The 20417-nt window shown below is 49.0% G+C and overlaps 2 protein-coding genes across 3 annotated transcripts in view; one reads left to right on the top strand and one right to left on the bottom strand.

Annotated features, from left to right (window-relative positions):
- Positions 1-4476: 4476 nt before the first annotated feature.
- On the bottom strand, positions 4477-13154 carry rce1a (Ras converting CAAX endopeptidase 1a). The gene is made up of 8 exons (XM_028995755.1): positions 12839-13154; positions 11044-11146; positions 10797-10880; positions 10645-10723; positions 8910-9077; positions 8760-8831; positions 8607-8669; positions 4477-7874 (listed from the first exon to the last, which is right to left on the bottom strand). The coding sequence occupies exons 1-8, from the start codon at positions 12967-12969 to the stop codon at positions 7648-7650; spliced, it is 927 nt and encodes a 308-aa protein (XP_028851588.1). The 5' UTR covers positions 12970-13154; the 3' UTR covers positions 4477-7647.
- A 1212-nt stretch (positions 13155-14366) lies between these two features.
- Positions 14367-20417, top strand: part of peli3 (pellino E3 ubiquitin protein ligase family member 3) — a 13467-nt gene continuing 7416 nt past the window's right edge. Inside the window, exon 1 of one of the 2 annotated variants that reach the window (XM_028995653.1) lies at positions 14367-14611. The gene's annotated coding sequence lies outside the window, so the exon portion shown is untranslated. Of the gene's footprint in view, positions 14612-17756; positions 18951-20417 lie in introns of those variants that run through there. The other variant, XM_028995662.1, reaches the window with a different exon arrangement.

The following is a 20417-nucleotide window of genomic DNA, read 5'->3' as shown; positions in this document are numbered from 1 at the left end:
CTCTGCGCGTTTCACCAACACTCGTCTCGGCGCACTCGGCTTGTGTTTCTCCTTCCCTCTTTCCACCGTCCCTGTTTGTGGACTCGGAGCCCCATGAGGATCCTGGAATTAAGATTTTCCACTTGGCTGCCCACCCTGTGTCCTTCTGCAAGCAAAGCCTGCCCTCTCCCCCTAACAGCCGCGGCATAACGGCACGGAGCCGGCATCTATCACTCATCCCATGGAGCGACGGGGCGGCAGCCCCCGTACGGACGTCTCCTTATTTCATTAGGAATAACGTCCACAGCCACTCTCTCTCCGGCTAAATACAAGACCCTGGGAGCCAAAACACCGAGCCATGTTTTCATGCCCCGGCCCTGATATGCAGAGGTCACGGGTAAAACCGGGGGTGGATTCCACAAGGACAAGCGCTTTATTTTAGCCTGTTTGCCTACAAGCGGGGGGCCATTTTATGGCAGCTACACGTCATATAAGATCGTCACGCTGTAAGATCGAAGTCTGATTGTGTCACATGGTCAATTAAGGTCAAAAATGAGAAAAAATGGCAGGGAGATTTATTTATTTATTCCACAGACCCCATATACACCCCTTCATAAAATTAAGCAATTTATCAGGTACTGTGTCCAACCACGGGGGACGTGGGTAAAAAACTCTTCGCAGAGTTAACTCACGAAAGGATCTCTGGAAGATGCTCAGAGAATGTTCTCACCGCCATCTTCAGAATCTCACTGTGCACAGCCTTTAACTATCAACTATCGTGGCCGTGTCGAAGAAGTCTTCAGTGTCGTGTCTCAGTGGCTACCGTCCCGTCGCACTTACACCCATCGTGATGGAGTGCTTCGAGAGGCTGGTCATGAACGACAGACGACGCCATCTGACCATCACCCACCTGGACAATAAGGACACATGCTTCAGTTCAGCATTCAACCTCCATTTTGCACTATTTTACTTTGCCCATTTATTATTAATTTCACCAGATAAGCGCTGTCTGTCCCGTTGTTGTCTACATGTTCTTTGTTAAAGGCTACTCTTGCACGGCCCGTGTCCCCTGTTTTCACTTTATGTCCGTATGTAACGTTGTTTAAATGTCACCATGAGCTGTCTAACATGCATGTAGCTGAAATGACAATACAGCTCAACTTCAGCTGAAATGCACGGTCGTTATTCAATAATGGGAGAAAATATCCAGCACTCAAAATAAGATCTTCACAAGAAAAAAACATGAACACTACAGGGTGGGCCATTTATATGGATCCACCTTAATAAAATGGGAATGGTTGGGGACATTAACGTCCTGTTTGTGGCACATTAGTATATGTGAGGGGGCAAACTTTTCAAGATGGGTGGTGACCATAGTGGCCATTTTGAAGTCGGTCATCTTGGATCCAACTTTTGTTTTTTTCAATAGGAAGAGGGTCATGTGACACATCAAATTTATTGGTAATTTCACAAGAAAAACAATGGTGTTCTATGTTTTAACGTAACAAGTTTCTGACCACTTATAAAATGTGTTCAATGTGCTGCCCATTGTGGGTTGTAGTAGCCTAGTGGGTAACACACTCGCCTATGAACCAAAAGACCCATTCCTTCACTTTATATATAAATCTAAAAAATAAATTGGCTACCACACACACACACACAAAAGAAAAAATGCACGAGCAGCTGGGTGGACGTGGGCCTTCGGTGAAAGAAGGAAGAGCGACACTTTACGGTGGGTCCGGCTTCCCTCGTCACCTTTATCATCACCTCAGTCCTTTGTGGAGCCTTGTGGAAGATTTTAAACGCTTGGAGAACATCTGAGAACATTCTCTTTCGATCCTCCAGCATCCTAGACCCACTCATGCAAGCTTTTCACCAATACGACATGGTTTCCAGTTCGGGTCTAGAGAAGGAGATGGTCACGACACATTTTTTGGGCTGATGTGGACATGCGCTTCAGCCCATTGCTCTGCTGGAAGATTTTTAGTTTCTCCCTCTGAGCAGAAAACAGCTGGAGCTGGAATATGATTCCTCCATCATCTCTTGTATCCTAACAAGGCTTCCTGGCCTTCTGGAGCAAAAAAAAAATAATTTCTCCAGCTTAGACTTTTTCTAAAAAATAAAAAAAACCAGCTTGGTTGGAGGTGGTTTCTGAAGGTTATTCCGGTTACCCGGTAACCCCCCGGGAGATCCTTCAGAATTTTGCGGCCTGTTTTATCCTCCTCGTTGTACATGGGTGTAGAACGAACTCGGAGCCACCTTCAGGCCAATTCCTAGCAGTTCTGGTCCGTATGCCCTGGTCTGTTTTTGCCCTGAAGCTACAACTGGGCATTTTCTGTCCAGTGGATATTTTTCTGACCAGAATACATGGACCAGTGTGCTTTCTTTTGTACTTGAAGAAACCTTCTTTACGTAAATGATCCTCTCCTAATACTATTGACAGATGATGATGCATGTTTATGAGTATGGGGTGGGGAAGCGGTTGTGTCTCGTCCTGCCGTTCGTGCATTTTTTAACCTAAATATGTGCTGGGTGCCATGATACAATCTCATCTCCAGATGCATGGAGCAACGTGACAAACAAACGAGCAAGCCCAGCAAATTTACTCATTTTAAATATCAAATATCATTTATTTATCATATTCAAATACAGATTCTAAATGGCTGAATTGACTTTTGAATGTAGTATTTGACAAATTGAGCATTAACTGCATTGTCGTTTTTTTTTTTTTTTTATTACAATTGTAATTATTATTGAATCACATATTCAGGCAAAACTCAAGGGGTCTATGGCCAGAACCAATGGCTTTTTGGGGGCTTCGGCACCAATAAAATGTTCTTTTGTAAGGTATTATTTTGGTTAGAGGAACCGATGTAGGGTGGTAGTAGCCTGTGAACCAGAAGACCCGGGTTCAAATCCCGCTTACTACCATTGAGTCCCTGAGCAAGACACTTAACCTTAAGTTGCTCCAGGGGGGGACTGTCCCTGTAACTACTGATTGTAAGTCGCTCTGGATAAGGGTGTCTGATAAATGCTGTAAATGTAAATGTAAAAGTAGGATGTGTCCTCGCGTGTAGACAGCTCTTACGAAATGAAAAGAAGCCGCTCGATTTGACCAGCCAGTCACGCTGCTCGTGCAGAAAACACGGGCCACCTTAATGTCTAGATGGGGGCTGCGCGGCAGCTATAAAAAGCTCAACCCTTTTAACACCGCAGGGCAATTATTCATGGCAAGAGGAAATGGCCACGAATCGGCGGCATCAAAAGACAAAGGCCAGACGGACAGGAGAGGAGAGGGGACGTAAGAGGGTATCGGGCTGACGCATGCACTCATTATCGCCACTTCCTGCGGCTATCCGACACTTTTCAGAAAGGTGCGCCACCACAGGAAGTCCCTCTTTGTGTCTTTGAGCCAGGGATGCTGAGCGGTGTTCTGAAAGATCGTGGTGCCAGGGTGTCCATTGGACGCTGGGGACGCTGGGACACTTGACCGCTTGCTACGTCAATGGTTACGGCCACACTTGACTCAAACGTTAACCCAGTATAGCTGGATGCCGTTGTATCACTCTACGAGGGCTGGACCCAAAGATCCAGTGAGGGTGACACCAGTGAAGTGACACCGTACGATGTCCGTGTCCCTGAACAAGACACTTGTGATGAGTTCCACTTGGACTTGGAATTTCATTCGGATGGAGTTACATACTACAGTTCTATTGGGTGGTAGGAGCCTAGCGGGTAACACACTCACCTATGAACCAGAAGACCCAGGTTCAAACCCCACTTACTACCATTGTGTCCCTGAGCAGGACACTTAACCCTGAGTGTCTCCAGGGGGGACTGTCTCTGTAGCTACTGATTGTTAGGCACTCTGGATAAGGGTGTCTGGGTAAATGCTGTAACTGCGGGAATTCTGTGTAGTCACGGTTATACGTCGTTCACGCAACTAACAGCTTTCGGCGGGTAATGGAAGACAAATATTAATAAAAATTAACATTACTAAATAACAACACTAATTTCTCTTAAAGCTAAACGAATATATTATAAATAACAAATCACTGAATTATTTCCATAATGGCTCTTACGATGGTTTCCCCCGCTGGAATGCGGTCTTCCAGGGAAAAGTTGGTCAAAAGTCGCCCTGGAGAAGAGAGTCAGGTAAAGGATTCAGTGATTAATTGATTCCAATCCGGACCTCGTGGGGGATCCTTGGCAACCATTCCCACGCAAAACAAGGCGGAGTACAACGTCTTCGTAAGAGGACGTGCACGTGACTGTAAGAAGAACACCACCCTGTAAGATGGGACCGGGACCGACGTGGTGCAGCTTTTCATACATGTGTAGGAACCTGGAGGAATAATTGGTAGCAATTCTGGACACGTCCTCTGCACCACGGACGTGTTGGAAAAAGGTAACAGGCACCATGTTTGATTTTCACATCGTACTTTTATTTTATAATTGAAAAATTCGATTTTTTTAAAGAGACACGTACACAAGAAATTGAGGGTTTTTATAAAATTGACTCCTTTATTTACAAAACCGCAGACACTTTTTATATTGTGGTTGATTTTGTAAAAGACCTGAACCGGAACAAACACGGAGGGGACAGATTGTCAGGAAACATTGCCGGTTCCACGATTTTCTCCAAACGTTTGATTGCACAACACAGACAAAGAGAGAGCAAGTGTCCTGCAGCAATACTCAGAACCCATCGGAGTGTCCAAAATAGACTTTACAAAATATAGTCATCAGTAGAAATGTGTAAATAGTGAATTATTTGTACACCCCGTTCCAGGAGATCCCACCTTTAAATATTAATCCGCTCTTCGGCTGTGGTCGCGATACTAAAATAGCCCATCAGCTACATTTACGAACCTCAAAAATATCATTCTAAAAGTCAATATTGCTCTGGTAGAAGGGACAAGACGCACACACGGTGTCCAAACAGGGAGTCAAACTTCATCTGATTCCAGTCAACGGGTTTGTGTCATCGGGATCAAAGTGACCCTGAGAGGGGCTGCCGGTGACAAAAGACCAAGCAAGGCTTCCTCGGAACGGATGAATCGATGGTTCGGCGAGCGGCGGGTGTCACGATGACGGGTGGGACACCCCCGTCCCCCCCATCCCCATCCAAGACACCAGACGCGTGTCGAAACGCTCGCACACTCAGCATTCCATGCAGACAGGGCGACAGGACAGCCTTGTGTTTCCATGTCCCCGTCCCCGAAGGGACGAAACACCGGGCGGCTACTGCTCACTAAAACCGCCCCATGAAGATTCCCCGTAGCGTTCCGTTCAAGAACCCGCCTAACAGCACGCAGAACCGACAACACAGATTTACTGAACTAGAACGGTTCCTCTTTGCGTCCTAAATACGAAAATATATGGGGACACACACACACACACACACACACAGTGTAAACAAACGTGCTCTGGCGCCACCTGGTGACGATTTAGTGAATGAAACTCGGGCTGCAGGGTTCTACGGTCCACGTTCTGTGAGTCTTACTGTGCTAAAATCCTCCCGTCCCCATTCTGACTATAAATTGCCAGCTTCATTCATTTTATGAGAGTTTTATATAAATCAATCAATGACACTAAAAAAAAAAGTTTTTCCAAATATTCTAAAATAAATCATTTACAGAGACGACGAGTTTTACTTTAACTTACGCTTAAATAAATTCATTAGAGAGAAGCCATTTATTTCCTCAGGAAATAAAACAGTATGGTTTATTCATTGAACTGGTGTGAAGAAAAGTATAATTATAAAATTGGATTTATTGCTACTACAGTAATACTGTAATTGTTCTGAATGTTAATGTACTAATCGAACTCAATCTCTAACTCGCTTACATACAACATCTGAATGACAGTAACCCTGATTTGGTCCTGTTATAGGGGACACCTCTGTGCGTCTCCACAAACTCTACTTTCATCCCACGCGGTCCAGGGTTCGATTCCACCCCGACAGCGAGAGGCGAGTGGAAAATGGGGGGAAATCCCAACCATTGGACCATCCCAAAAATTCCCATTGCAATTTGCTGAAGGGTTGAAGTGAAGCTTCGCCTTCCAATCGCAGCCCAACGCCACCCACCCTTCCCGACCAGAGAGATAAAAAAGGCCTTTAACACGTTTCCTGCACAGGAAGTGGTCTAAACATGAGCTTAGATGCTACAAACCAACAAACGTGCTGCATATCTTTATCTCTATTGCCGGGATTAGACGAATTGGATCTGGTTTTGACCACTGTTGGTCACATTTGGAGTTTAAATTTCAAAAACAGAGCCTCATTGGCACCAACTGCATCTGTGTGTTCCGAGGTTCTTGTTTAATAACTGGATATTAATATGTAATTTGTGTGAACCAGAGGGACGTCACTGTCTTGCCATATGATTGAATCGACTAAAAATCAAAACTGTTCACATTTTTTTTTTTTTTTTTAATAATTGATTCTGCATTCGTCTATAGCGTCAAGACGGCCCGGCGTGAAACATCCATGCGTCAGTGTGTAGCAGCATGCAGCACAGCAGTGAACGTGTTCACTCCTCAGCACCCTGAATGTAAACTGCCAACAGAGAGGCAGCGATATATATATATAAAACACACACACACACACACACACAGTGGCACTGCTATAAAGGCTCATAGCCCTGAATAACACCGCCGAACTAACTATATTGCTCACGCTGCACGCACCCAGGTCCTCTCGTACGGCGGCCTAACAAGCGGTAATTCTGCGCTGCGAGACAATTACATTTTTAATCATATGACTATTAACTTGAGCTCAGAGAGCAATTAATAACCAGCTCTCTTGTTTTGGTGCTCCATCTGACTTTGCATCTGTGGCATGAAAATGAGGTTAGCAACAATGCTAATGCTAATAAAAACGTTAAACTCAGCTAGTTGCTTCAAACTAAAACCATCGGGGAAAAGAAGCCAACAAGACAATTAACATTGTTGAAATTGTAACGTTAAAGTAATGAAAATGTTCAGGGCTTAACACCGCATCTGAAACTGTATGCTTCGAAACAAACTCACCACAGGCACCAACGGGGAATCTATCTTCCGCGGCAATTTCCCCACTTCTGTTAAATACCCCGTCTCAGAAAGTGGCAAAGCCCACGGAGGACAGCCAGGCCCGAGGCTACAGGAAATTCTCCCGGCTAGCCAGACCGGGCCAAGCGCGAGGGGCCCAAAGCGGCCGATTTCGCATTAAATTAGACAGCCGGGTAACGCTAGCGCTCACCTACGAGATCTCACTGTAATTAACTCCGTTTAAAAGACAATCGGCACGTTTAAAATCCACACATGAAGCCTTTTTCCACAAGGACTGAGGTCCTGCTTTAAAACAAAAAAAAAAACAAAAAAAAAAAAAAACACTCTCGATATTCCTTTACTCCGGTAAAATATAAAATTCCATTTTCAATTTGGGAAAAGCAAGGTTCTCGTCTTTCAGTTCTTCAAATGAAGAGGTTTCCCATCCAGTGAGGTTATCAGTGCAGTAGACCAAAAAAAAAAAAAAAAAAAAAAAAAGACTGGGTGGAGGGAGGGGCTTCCGGACTGTCACTCATCCGTTATTAATCCTCGCCCGCACAGGTCCCGTGGCGTTCCGGGGAGGTTTTTCCGGAGGCCGCCGGAAGGGTGGCGTGGGGTGAGGGGCTCGGCCCAGTATCAGGAGCAGGCGGAGCCGGGCACCGCCGCCAGGCTGCAGACGGGCGTGGGCGAGCCGTAGAACAGCGGGTCGGTCATGGGGAAGAGCAGGAGCAGGAAGAGCAGCACCCCCAGCAGATAGAAGGAGAGGAGGGTGAGGCGCTGCGGGTGGTCCAGGGCAGCGCTCAGCGCCGGGAAACCCATGTAGTTGCAGAAGGAGTGGCAGAGCACCGGACCGACCAGATGACCTGCAGACGAATAGAACATTAACGGAGAAAACGAGAAAGGAGTGCTCTGTAATCTCACATCATCAGCGGGAAAAGTCCATCACGTAAAGTCACAACGGTTCTACAAAACCTCTTGGTGGAAGTATTTCCCGTGCACGACAACACCGGAAGCCACCAAATCAGACACCCGCCTGCACATTGAATGAGAAGGTGTGTCCAGACTTTTGGCCTGTACTGTCTAATATCTATTAGGGTTGTCAGCTTTCTAAACCTCAAATGTGAGACCCTTTCTTGCAAGGTCTTGCAATTTGAGGTCACCGCTCAGTCTATGCCTATGATTAAAGTTAAAAGTTAAAGTGAAGTGATTGTCACATGTGATACACAGCAGCACAGCACATGGTGCACACAGTGAAATTTGTCCTCTGCATTTAACCCATCACCCTGAGTGAGCAGTGGGCAGCCATGACAAGCGCCCGGGGAGCAGTGTGTGGGGATGGTGCTTTGCTCAGTGGCACCTCAGTGGCACCTTGGCGGATCGGGATTCGAACCGGCAACCTTCTGATTACAGGGCCGCTCCCTTAACCGCTAGGCCACCACTGCCCCATTAAGGGTCTTACTGGGTCTATGTAGACCTTGGATGAGATGTAAACATGAGATCCTGGGGGTGAACGAAGGAAACCGATACTAAACAAGTAGATGGAGAATAAGCACGATATAGGGTAAACGGAAGGGGTTCAAGTGCATGGAACAGACCTGTCCTGATGAAAATGAAGGCCGTATACGCTCCAAACACCGCAGTATATGAAAACTGGAACACTGCAGGAGGAAGAAGAAGAAGGAGAAGAAGAACGTATTAAACGCCCCTCTGGTTCCCCCTGTCGTGAACGGACACGTCAGACTGGTTACCTGCTGAGAGGAAGATGCCGGACACGGTGCCCTGTCTGAAGCGCAGCAGCTCGATGACGTGGTGAAAGTGGGCTGCGAACACACAAGGTCGTGTGAGGCCGCGGGGGCGACTCGCGAAAAAGATCCAATTGAAAAGACGGCATCACCCACCCACGCCGAAGAACAGCGGGCAGGTGAAGATGGCGGCGGACGGCCCGGCGCAGGGCACCAGCATGGGCAGCATGCAGGCGCGGAACACCAGCTCCTCCGTCAGCGGCGCCACCACCTGGTTCCGCAGCCAGCGCATGTCGCTCAGGCACAGGGCCCAAAAGCAGGGGTCTGCCGGGACCGCAAATCACACGCGACAAATCGGCGTCCAAAAATCCCAACAACCACACTAATACTGGGGGAGTTGAAATGAATCTTGCGATTCTGAAACATAATGAAACTACACCATAAAGACGTAGTTTGGTGAATATATAACAAACGTAGTGCCGGTAGGGACTGAGTACAGCCGGGCTACGAGTTTCGTTGAAATGCGTTGAGCTCTGGCATTTTCGCACGACCTACGGGATTCTAGTGTTCGGTGTGCCCCTTGGGAAACGCTGATCTTGACCGTCTCCGAGTGTCCAACATCATCGCACCAGAAGGATACAGAGCCACGCCCAATGGCGAGGCTTGAGATCTGCTCCAGAGAGCAGAAAACGGCAATCGTGTGAAGTAATGTAGAATATTTATGGAATGCATGGACAATCGAGCCACTGATAATCGTACAGGGTCGCTGCAGGTTTAAGGAAAGACAAATTTAAGACTTTTTAAGACTTTTTTTTTTTTTTTTTTAAGGCCACTTTCAACAAATTTAAATTCGGGGTTGTCAACTACATTCCAGTTTTTCCATCGGCAGACACTGTGAGGGCCAGATGCTCTTCTAAAATGCAATATTAACTGTAATAGTCTATTATTTGATATAAATTCTCTTTCCAATTGTATTTATTTTATTTTTTAGCTCTTATTTCCGTGCTGCCTGATTCAGGGGTAAAAAAAAAAAAAAGAAGTCATATTGCAATTACTGAGATCAATATCGCATTACGCATTTGCTTGTTTATCAATGACGGAAAAATAAAATTGGGTAAAATGAATAATTACTAAATCTTTACATCACTGCAAATGTCATTTCCCCAATACTGATACTGATACAGGTGCATTTCAAGAAAGTTGTACAACATATAGTAGTATATATGAACTGTGACATCACACATATTGCTTGTAAAGCGTGCGTAGCGCTTTAAGAAAGCTGCACTGGCGTACGGGACGGGCTGCTTTTGAAAACGGAGTAGGAACCCTGCGAAAAGTAATTAGCCCCCTCCAACCACAAATTCTCTACAGTTATTTGGCTCCCTTTGTCCCAGGGATTAATATATGTTGAGAGAATTGACACAATATAAATGTCTCTTCGGTCCACTTCGGTCAATCTGACGTCACGTTTGCGAACCCGGAGTGGCGGCGTAACCAGCAGATTACTGACAAGCTGAAGGCTTGTCTCGTTTGATCTAGAAAAATATATATATAAGTCTCACTATTCCTGATTCAGTGACGTCAGAGAGTTTGTTTTATAGAAGAAGGTGCAGAATTTAACCATCTAGCTCCATACTCAAAAATACAAAAAAAACACACATTAGAAATTCACCAAATTATTTAGAGGCTACCGGTAAATTGATTTTTTTTTTGGGGTGTGTAGTGTTTTTATGACCATTTAACTTCGGATCTAAAGATTACCCGTTGTTTGTAATGATATTTAAGGCCTTAATTTTCAAAAATGATGCGTGGATATCCTGTCGTAATCGAATCGCGAGGCCAGTGAAGGTTCGCACCTCTAACTATTGCATGGAAGTGCAGCGCCACTCACCTACAGCCACCCGGACGCCGTCGATGAAGCCCCAGGGACAGTCCAGGGCCAACTGGAACAGCGGCCCCAGAAACAGCACCTGGAAAACGCGGGGGGGGGGGGGGGGGGTTACCGAGGGCCGCGGGGATTTACCATTCAAAATCCATCCTTACCATGGTGAGCACCAGGGGCAATATGACGGCTGGCACCAGACCCTCCAAGCGAATGCCCATTAGAGCCAGCAAGGAAGGTCCCGGCTGTGGAATCGACAATTTTTTTTTTTTTAAACCGTAAAAACGAATTTATAAGGCCAGCCAGACAATTATAAGTCGATAGCTTCGGGGATCCGGTCCCTCCATCGACGTTACGATGAACAACTGTGATTCAGTGTGGTGTGTGCGGAGGAAACGCCGCACTGACCCGTATCCCGGTGGACTCCTTCCATGTCCACACGAACACCGGGGACAGGGCGGACACGATCAGCACGCTGGTGAAACGCCGCTTGATCACCGCCGGGTGGTCCCTGCAGCAGAGAGAGACGCCGAGACCCGCCTTATAAACCGGCACGCGAGGAAAAACGGCGACTAGAGACACACCGACCCGACATTCAAATACGGGGACCGGCGTCAACCTGATCTATTCAGACCAAACAAGGAGCCGAAGGCCCCTGGTTATTACGTTTTATCGGTCTTGTTGGTCCCCTAATTCTGTATCTTACGTCTCTTTCCGAAATTCGGCCGCGGTGCAGAATCACAGCCACTTTGATCCAGTCCCACAACGAGATTTCCGGGGACGCGCCGTTTCGGTGTCTTTACATTCTAATGAGGAGGAGGGAGGCGGGACGAAGAGGAGGGCGGCCTATAGAAGTTAAGGGGGCATTCGCGGAAATTACGTCACCAACCACAATGTTTGCCGTGGACAGGAAGTCGTGTCGGCGTTTTTTCCCGAAAACATAAAATGAACCCACTGGTTCTTCAGAAGCCACGACGGCCGGTGGGGATGATGTTTTAGGGGAGGGGTGGACGGAAAAAGCAAGACTAATGGGAGGTAACCTGTCCCCTTATGACGTCACAACGGGACAAATTCCAGGTTCTAGCCACTGCAGATGTTAAATCCTCTCACAAAGTACATTTTTCCTGATAGGGGACCTTCAACATTGCGCTAATGTCACATGGACGGAGCGAACAATAAAACCGCATCGGCACGGGCAGGAAAATAAGAAACGTAATAAAGCACGTCCAGAAGAATCCCGCCTTCGAACACGAGGGGCTCAGTGAAACAAGAACTGCGGACGCGGCTTGAAGTAGGGCACGCGGACGTCTGTGAAATTGTTATAGAGTGGCTTAAATCTAGGGTGATGAGCAGGAGCAGTGGTGGCCTAGCGGTCAAGGAAGCGGCCCTGCAATCAGAAGGTTGTCAGTTCGAATCCCGACCCGCCGAGTTGCCACCGTCCCCACACACTGGCGTCTATCACGGCTGCCCATGGTTAAAAGCAAGAGGACACATTTGAATGTATGAATGAATGTTTCACAACTTTTTTTAATCGAGCGTGCAAGTCCGGCGTTGCCTCAAACAGGCCATTTATGCTCCTCTGAGAAAGACTCCATCAAAGAAGATGGATTTGGTTTCAGTCTGACATGTTAAGTGGGTGGTAGTAGCCTAGTGGGTCACACACTCGCCCAGGTACAAAAAACCCACTTACATTTATGGCATTTACCAGACGGCCTTATCCAGAGCGACTTACAATCAGTAGTTACAGGGACAGTCCCCCCCCTGGAGACACTCAGGGTTAAGTCTCTTGCTCAGGGACACGATGGTAGTAAGCGGGATTTGAACCTGGGTCTTCTGGTTCACAGGCGAGTGTGTTACACACTAGGCTACTACCACTTACTACCATTGTGTCTCCAGGGGGGGGACTGTCCCTGTAACTATGGTAACTAAGTCGCTCTGGATAAGGGCGCCTGGTAAATGCTGTAAGTTCCACGTCGATGTCAACGTTCAAAATAAACACGTCAGATCTTCCATCAGAGTGACAGAGGGCGGAGAATTAGAGGTCACAGTTCAGCTCTTGTCGTGCTTTAATGAATGAAAGTGACGTTCCTGCTTCTTTTTAGCACCGACGGACCGCCGTAGTAAGACGACCGAAACGAACCGAACGCCGCGGCTCCGGGCTCCACGCCCCGTGCTAACCGGCTAGCGGGCGGCGGGCTCTCACCGCGGCAGGTCGCTGCGCCACACGTACAGGCTCCCCACGTAGGAGCAGGCGAGCAGCAGGCAGCACAGCACCGACGCGCCGCACGGCCCGCCGGGGGCCGCGGGCGGCGCCGAGAGGCCGTCCTCCGCCATGCCGACGGGGCCCGGGGCGCTCGGCGGAGCTCGGCGGAGCTCGGCGGAGTCTCGTCGCTCGGCGGTCGGCGGTCGGGGGGTGTGCAGGAGTCGAGCTGCCGGAACAACACGCGCGAGGCTACTTGAACCCTGGCGTTTTTGGCGCCATTAATTGACGTCATCGGCCGGCGATCTTCCTCTGTTGTTGTCGCTTTCCCCCCCCCCCCCCCCCTCCTGCTGCGGCGTTGCTGCCCCCTGCGTTACGCCTCCGTTCTCACGGTCCACGTCAAATACTGTCATCAAATATTCGTCAAAACATTATTTTGAAGCGCCACGACACTATACCGACCAGAACCGGGTGAAATAATTCTTTCTGAACTGAGCCACGTTGTTTACAACGTAACTGGAGGACTATTGGAGGCGCCGTTTCTTTACGATCTTGCGTTAAAGTTATAGAATAAGAGAATCGCATAGCGTTATATTAGAAATATACGAAGACCCCTTCAACAAACATCACCGGCGAAGCAACGACTGATCCAGGAACAGCTTTCCCTCGCAATGTTAACCACGACACACACTTCATCTTAAAACACGGGGCTGATCTCAGATCGCTTGAGCCTCATAGCAAGACCTTTTTAAAAAGACGAAAACAGCACTACAGTAATACTGATGAAAATAAATCTCTGTATATACCAAAAGGTGGTTGTTGTTGTTATGATTACTTTATTAATGTAATAAAGTAATAATGATAATTAACAACGGTCTAAATAAAACGTAGTAGTCTTCATTATTACTGGTTAAAATCACCATATTTATTTTTTTCCGGTAGATGTCAACCGAAGCGCGGGGGTCGCTATGGGCTACACGCTGTCTATGAAATGATTGACCTTTTCGTGAGATTTGCTGTCAGCTGCTGTCTTTCGTACTTTATTTTCGCTCTCTGTATTCTCTGTGTGCTTAAATATGCTCGTCTAATATAATTAACTTCAGACATTCTTCAACGGGGGACCGAACACCAGCAAGCAACCCAAATAAAGTCGCATCCCCGCCACTTCCGAGGTTTTTAAGCGACTTCATTTAAACCAGAATCTTAAAAAACGCCGACTTGGCAACACGGGCTTAAAACGTCGTGGCGGAAACCATGTTGCCAGGTCGGCACTTTTAGATACATTTGAAGAGCACCTGGTTGGCAAGAAGCCGCAGAAACACAGCAAAGACAGTCTTTTAATTATCACGTCCGTGTTAATTACACCGTGGAAACTGACAAAAGTGGCCGACCAGAGGGCGTTTTTACAACCTTCACTCGCTAATTGTCGCCAGATCTGGCAACACCCCGGACACGCTCTATGTAGGCGAGGGTGGGAAGAATAGGAAAAAAAGAAAAGCTTTTTTTTTTTTTTTTTTAAAGAGAAAGTGCGAGAGGGATGGGCGTGACGACGGGGCGTCTGGACCGCGATTAGCCTCCTCCAGGAGGAGAGAGGAGCCCACCATCCACAAGCCAGCGCGGCCGATGATGATGATGAGGAGGAGGAGGAGGATGATGATGATGATGACAGCGGAGAGGCGATGCGCACCGCCGGGCGCGAACTCGCCGTAACACGCCGTCGCTGCCGCGTTCCGAGGGAATTTGCGTCATCGGGACCTCCGTCGCCACCATCAGCGGGTATTTATCCGGAATAGCTGCATTGGTCATTAGGACCCTGCACCCACCCCACCCCCCGTCACGTTTCGCCGCCGTTCGCGTTTTGCGGCATGTCGTGTGTGTGTGTGTGTGTGTGTGTGTGTGTGTGTGTGTTTAATTGATGTCGCCGTCGTCTCCGACGAAGTTTCGGCGGCCGCGGGAGTGGCGTGGCTCCGTTGGCGTGCGTGACAGAAGGAGACACAATTCCCTGCAATCTGTGCGCAGGAACAGCCATAAAATATCAAAGCCATAAAATATCAAAGAATAAATGAAATAAGAAAGAAGGTGACAGTCATTATTACATGTCGGGGGTCTGTCTGACCCTTTATTATGATTATTGTCATAATTACATTATGTAATTGCAGCAGGAGTCTCAGGGCCTGGGAAATAATAATGGGTTTTAGTGGGTAAATAATAGGGATGCATATGTTGCAGTAGGTAAAATTATAGGGATGCATGTGTGTTAGGGGGTTAAAAAATAGGGATGCATGTGTTGCATGTTTCTGGGTAAAATAATAGGGATGCATGTGTTGCAGTGGGTATTGGGATCCAGGTTGGTCAATATTGGTGTGGCCTGGCTGCCCGAAAGGCCCCCAGAACAGATGAGGCGATCATATCGTGCTGCAATAATCGCATCACGCGTAGCCCCCCCCACCCAGAAGAAAAGCAGCGTCCGTACTGTACAGCGGAGCGGAGCGGGGACGTACAGTAGCCAGGCATCCAGTCTACGCTTGCGGCGGAATCTGTGGCGCTTGACTGATGCTTACTCACCGAGGCCTCCGGTCGATCGTGGGCACGTGGGCACACGCACACACACACACACACACACACACACACACTCAGACAGCAAAGTGTCACGTCGTGAGTCAGTGTGGGGGGCTGAGCTGAGGGGAGAGCCCAGCTGTCTCCATCACCAGCAGAGGAGAACCCAGGTTTAGAGGCGCCAGATGGGCGCTCTTCTAGCTTTCTCGTGTCCGATGTGTCTGTGCGCCGCGTGACGCCAGTACAGCGAGCGTTTTTGTCTCGTTTTGATATCGGATTGTCATGTGGCGGGAACGGGAAGCACTCGGGGCGTACCGCCGCACGGTAACAGAGGAGAGAATGTTCGTGGGGGTCATTTCTGCCTGAACCTGACCCTTTTCGTGGCTGTAACCCACGCTCCACGCTCTCAACCGGCACGTTGAGCGGATTCCATACGGTGCCAGTCAACAGGTTTTTTGAAAAGTTGTAAGAACCGGCGTCATGCGCTCATGTCAACACGTGGATTCCGTAAAGGCGGCAAGACTGAAACGTGCCGGCTGTGACTCGGGCCTGAATGCTCTCGCTGGCACGTGTGCTTGTGTGTGCGTATTCGTGATGCAGATGCCGTGTTGCCGTGGAGGGCGGACCTTTTTCATACCAGTTTGCTCCGGTGTTCAGCCTCTGGGTTGCCAATAAAACAAACAAGCAAATCTAGGGGGCGGTGGTGGCCCCGCTGTTAATGAAGCGGCCCCGTAATCAGAAGGTTGCCGGTTCGAATCCCGATCTGCCAAGGTGCCACTGAGCAAAGCACCGTCCCCACACACTGCTCCCCGGGCGCCTGTCATGGCTGCCCACTGCTCACTCAGGGTGATGGGTTAAATGCAGAGGACACATATCACTGCGTGCACCGTGTGCTGTGCTGCTGTGTATCACCTGTGACAATCACTTCACTTCACTACCTGGGTTCGACCTAAAAACCCGCTCCGGTCGTCCACAACCACTCTACTCGACTAGTAATGTCTGGTTATGATCAAACCCGCATCTGGGAGATAAACTGCCCTTTTTGTTGGCGTCTTTAATGACGATTGAAATGGGAGGAGATGATTGACAGCTCTTGATTAAAACGTGAGCCCATCATACATCATTGTGTTTCTTCGCCGTTTCATCCACATCGGTGCACGGCATTGCGCTCCGCGCCCTTATCGCAATCTAGACCTCAGCACGGCCACCAGACGCCAAGGACGGGACGGGGCAACACGATAAGAGATGTAAAGATGGTGTGATGGTGCGAGACCATAAACCAAATTCTGTTGGGCGTGGTAGCCCGTCATCCTTCCAAGAAAACCGCTTCTGCAAGTTTATTGCGGTTGCCCCGCCCACTCACGTCCTCCACATCTTTTGTTTCTGATAAGGCACCGAACTCCTGACCTGATTTTCATGCGTAGAACGCGGCTTTTGAACAAGTAACTAATCGTTGCCGTTGAAGTGGGGTTTCTTCTTGCTTCTTTCAGGAAATCAATAATAAAGTAAAAAAGTGAAGTGATTGTCACATGGTGCAGCACAGCACATGGTGCACATGTGTCCTCTGCATTTAACCCATCACCCTTGGCGCCCGGGGAGCAGTGTGTGGGGACGGTGCTTTGCTCAGTGGCACCTTGGCAGATCGGGATTCGAACCAGCAACGCTTCCTTAACCGCTAGGCCACCGCTGCCCCATAGTACACGGGTGGAGAGCCGGACGGCCAGCGTCACCCCTCGGCGGGTTCCCTGTCGCTGCTCCTGTAGGGGATGATTCCCGGTGTCTTGAGTGATGGAAAATGTTCTTGCTTCCGGCCAAACCCTGACTTTCAGAAACGCCCCAGGTTCCCTGGGGGCAACTCGAGGCAAAAAGAGTTCCCCTTTAAGCCGAGGTTAGCCTCTGTCTTTCCGTTTACGGTGCGAGGGCGGTCGGAGCGTGTGCTGTTTGTGTTCCCAAACCAGACTTTACCGCGGGACACTAGCTTCATCGCTACTGGCAACGTTGGTGCTGCAGTGGGGCCCTGCAAGTCACAGTCTAGCTGGACAGTACCGGCTATCAGGCCGTACGCCGAAGGCTTTGGTAAGGGCCAGCGGTGGCCTAAGCGGGTAGGGAAGCTGCCTCGTAATCAGAAGGTTGCCGGTTCGAATCCCGAGCCGCCCAGGTGCCACTGAGCGAAGCGCCGTCCCCAGACACTGCTCCCCGGGCGCCTGTCATGGCCGCCCACTGCTCACCAAGGGTGATGGGTTAAATGCAGAGGACGAATTTCACTGTGCGCACCGTGTGCTGTGATGCTGTCACTTCACTTCAAAATCACTTCACTTTATAGTGCAACATTAATATTCTTTCTAAACAAGAACAAAACAACGTCAAAACGTTACATTTCATTTGCCGGAGACCCAGGCTCAGATAAGGTCTTGTTCGGTTTTGACAACGCTGGAAAGTTCCAGAATCGTCATTTTTATGCCGTTTTTAAATATTAACGTGGCGGGCAGGGCGGAGGACGGCGAGACCTCGTCTCGAGTATATTTAGCCCGCCGCCCGTTCGTTGCTGGATCGAGATGGACGGGGCGGCTGGTCGCGCTCGCGCTGCAGATAGTACGCGGGAGGTGACGGTGGGAAGACATCGTGCCGCGGCCTCCGGGCTAATTTTAGCAGTCGTCGTAACGTTCCCTGTTTGTCTGTCTTTTTTTGTGTCCATTTTTGTCTTCCGTTGCGTCTCTTCCTCTCTCTCCTCCCCCAGGTCGTGGCAGCGGGTTGATTAGAAAGTGCGCGGCACCGAACAGGCCATCCATCACCCTGCCAGACCACTGCGCAGGCGTACACACACACACACACACACACACACACACACACGACTGCAGGCCCGCATCGACTTCCTCTCTCCGCCACGCCCCCGTCCATCCCTCCGTCCCTCTGCTGGCCGCGCCATCCCCAGCATCGCCGCGCTCCGTCTATTTCTGTCCGCACCCCGCCCCTCCTCCTCCCTCCCTCCCTCCCTCCCTCGCTAACGAAGGCTCCGGCATCGACCGGCGCCCCGTTCCATCGTGCTTTCAATTACGCCCGGGCCACATGTCAAAATACATCAATACGCCGGCGTGGACGCGAATATCAGCAGCGGATCAAACGCTGCGGGTATGGCCGTGCGCTCCAATACTCCGGACTCCTTCGAATCCCGATCCGCCAAGGTGCCACCGAGCAAAGCACCGTCCCCACAACACTGCTCCCCGGGCGCCTGTCATGGCTGCCCACTGCTCACTCAGGGTGATGGTTAAATGCAGAGGACAAATTTCACCGTGTGCTGTGCTGCGCTGCTGTGTATCACAATGACAATCACTTCACTTTATTTTATGATAAATTGCCGATGGATCCGGGAGGCTCTTGTTATTCCGTTTTATCAATTCAATCGGGGCCGCTTCACTCTACCTCTACTTAACAAAGAGTGGAGACCTGACCTCCACAGTCACCGGACCTGAACCCAATCCAGATGGTTTGGGGTGAGCTGGACCAACAAGTGCTAAACACCTCTGGGAACTCCTTCAAGACTGTTGGAGAAGCATTTCAGGTGACGACCTCTTGAAGCTCATCGAGAGAATGCCAAGAGTGTGCAAAGCAGTAATCAGAGCAAAGAAACTAGAATATAAAACATGTTTTCACGTATTTCACCTTTTTTTGTTAAGTACAGAACTCCACATGTGTTCATTCATAGTTCTGATGCCTTCAGTGAGAATCTAACAACGTAAATGGTCATGAAAATAAAGAATGAGGTGTGTCCAGACTTTTGGCCTGTACTGTGCGTTGCTGGCGGGGGACGTGTCCGGACAGTTTTGTTGGGGGGACCAGGCCGGGTCACGGAGTGCGTAAAGGGTGGAAGTGAAGATTGTAGTTGCGGAGGTCGGGGAGCCTGGGGCGAAGATTGGCCGCGTGCGGATGTGGAGGCGCGTGAACGTTGCCAGAACGCTGCTCTTACGTTTTTTTTTTTTTAACTAGCACAAAATGCGCACAGAAGTGACGTCGATGTGACGAAGGTTTAATCACCCAGAAAAGTCTAATAATCGGGGGAAAACTTAGCGGCGCTATGCTAACGCTACACAACCTACTGTGAACAGTTACTTAAATATATGAAATGAATGCAAATCAATAACAAATAACTGTTTTCTCACCCCAAGAGGCTTCAGAACTTGAAGAGCTTCTCTAATTGAACAAAGCGATTAACAGCTGTGGTGGGGGTGTGTCCATGGGAATCAGGGACACGCCCTCTTCGTGGCGTTTCACGCCGGCCTTGCTCTGACGTGTCTGTGTATGTGCATTATACCGAAGATCACGACTGCATTGCCGTTTGCCAATTAATGCGCATAAATGACGGATACGTCTCATTCCGGTGCTGGAAACGGTTTAAATCCGGCCTTCCCGGCACCGTTCCCAGCCTCCTGCGCTCTCATCCTGCCACGTTCGGAGAACTTGACCACGCCTGGTCGTGGCCACCACATTTCCCTCCGTTAAAAACCTGACTGTTCGGTTCCCAGCTCTCCTTATGACCGAGAGCCATTTCATGAGGAACCAGCCTCGGAAATGAAATTAAAAAGGTTAAAAGGCGTCGGAGAGACGGTTCCGGTTGGAGCTACGGGAGGTTTGGAGTTTTACAGGAGCTCCAGCCCCGGACTCAGAGGAGAAAAGATGCTCCATGTGTGGGTTTCAGCAGAATCTAGTGGGATTTGTTCTGGAATTTGACCTCCAGATTCCAGATTTGCATGTATTAATTCAGGTTTTTTTGTTGTTGTGGACCAACCATCTGGACCTCTTCAGAAGAAGTGAATTTAAATCACACAGTGTCCTCTAACAAATACGACCTAAACATATACGTTCCTGAGTGTGACCCTTCTCTCTCTCTCTCCTTCTCCTCTTCTCTCACTCCCTCTACACCCCCCCCCCCCATATATCTCTCTCTCTTTCTCTCTCTCACTACCTCTACCCCCATATCTCTCTCTCTTTCTCTCTCACACTACCTCTACCCCCATATCTCTCTCTTTCT

This window comes from Denticeps clupeoides, chromosome 1 (assembly GCF_900700375.1).
Source record: "Denticeps clupeoides chromosome 1, fDenClu1.1, whole genome shotgun sequence".
NCBI classification, from domain to species: domain Eukaryota; kingdom Metazoa; phylum Chordata; class Actinopteri; order Clupeiformes; family Denticipitidae; genus Denticeps; species Denticeps clupeoides.
This window is presented reverse-complemented; position numbering and strand designations above follow the sequence as displayed.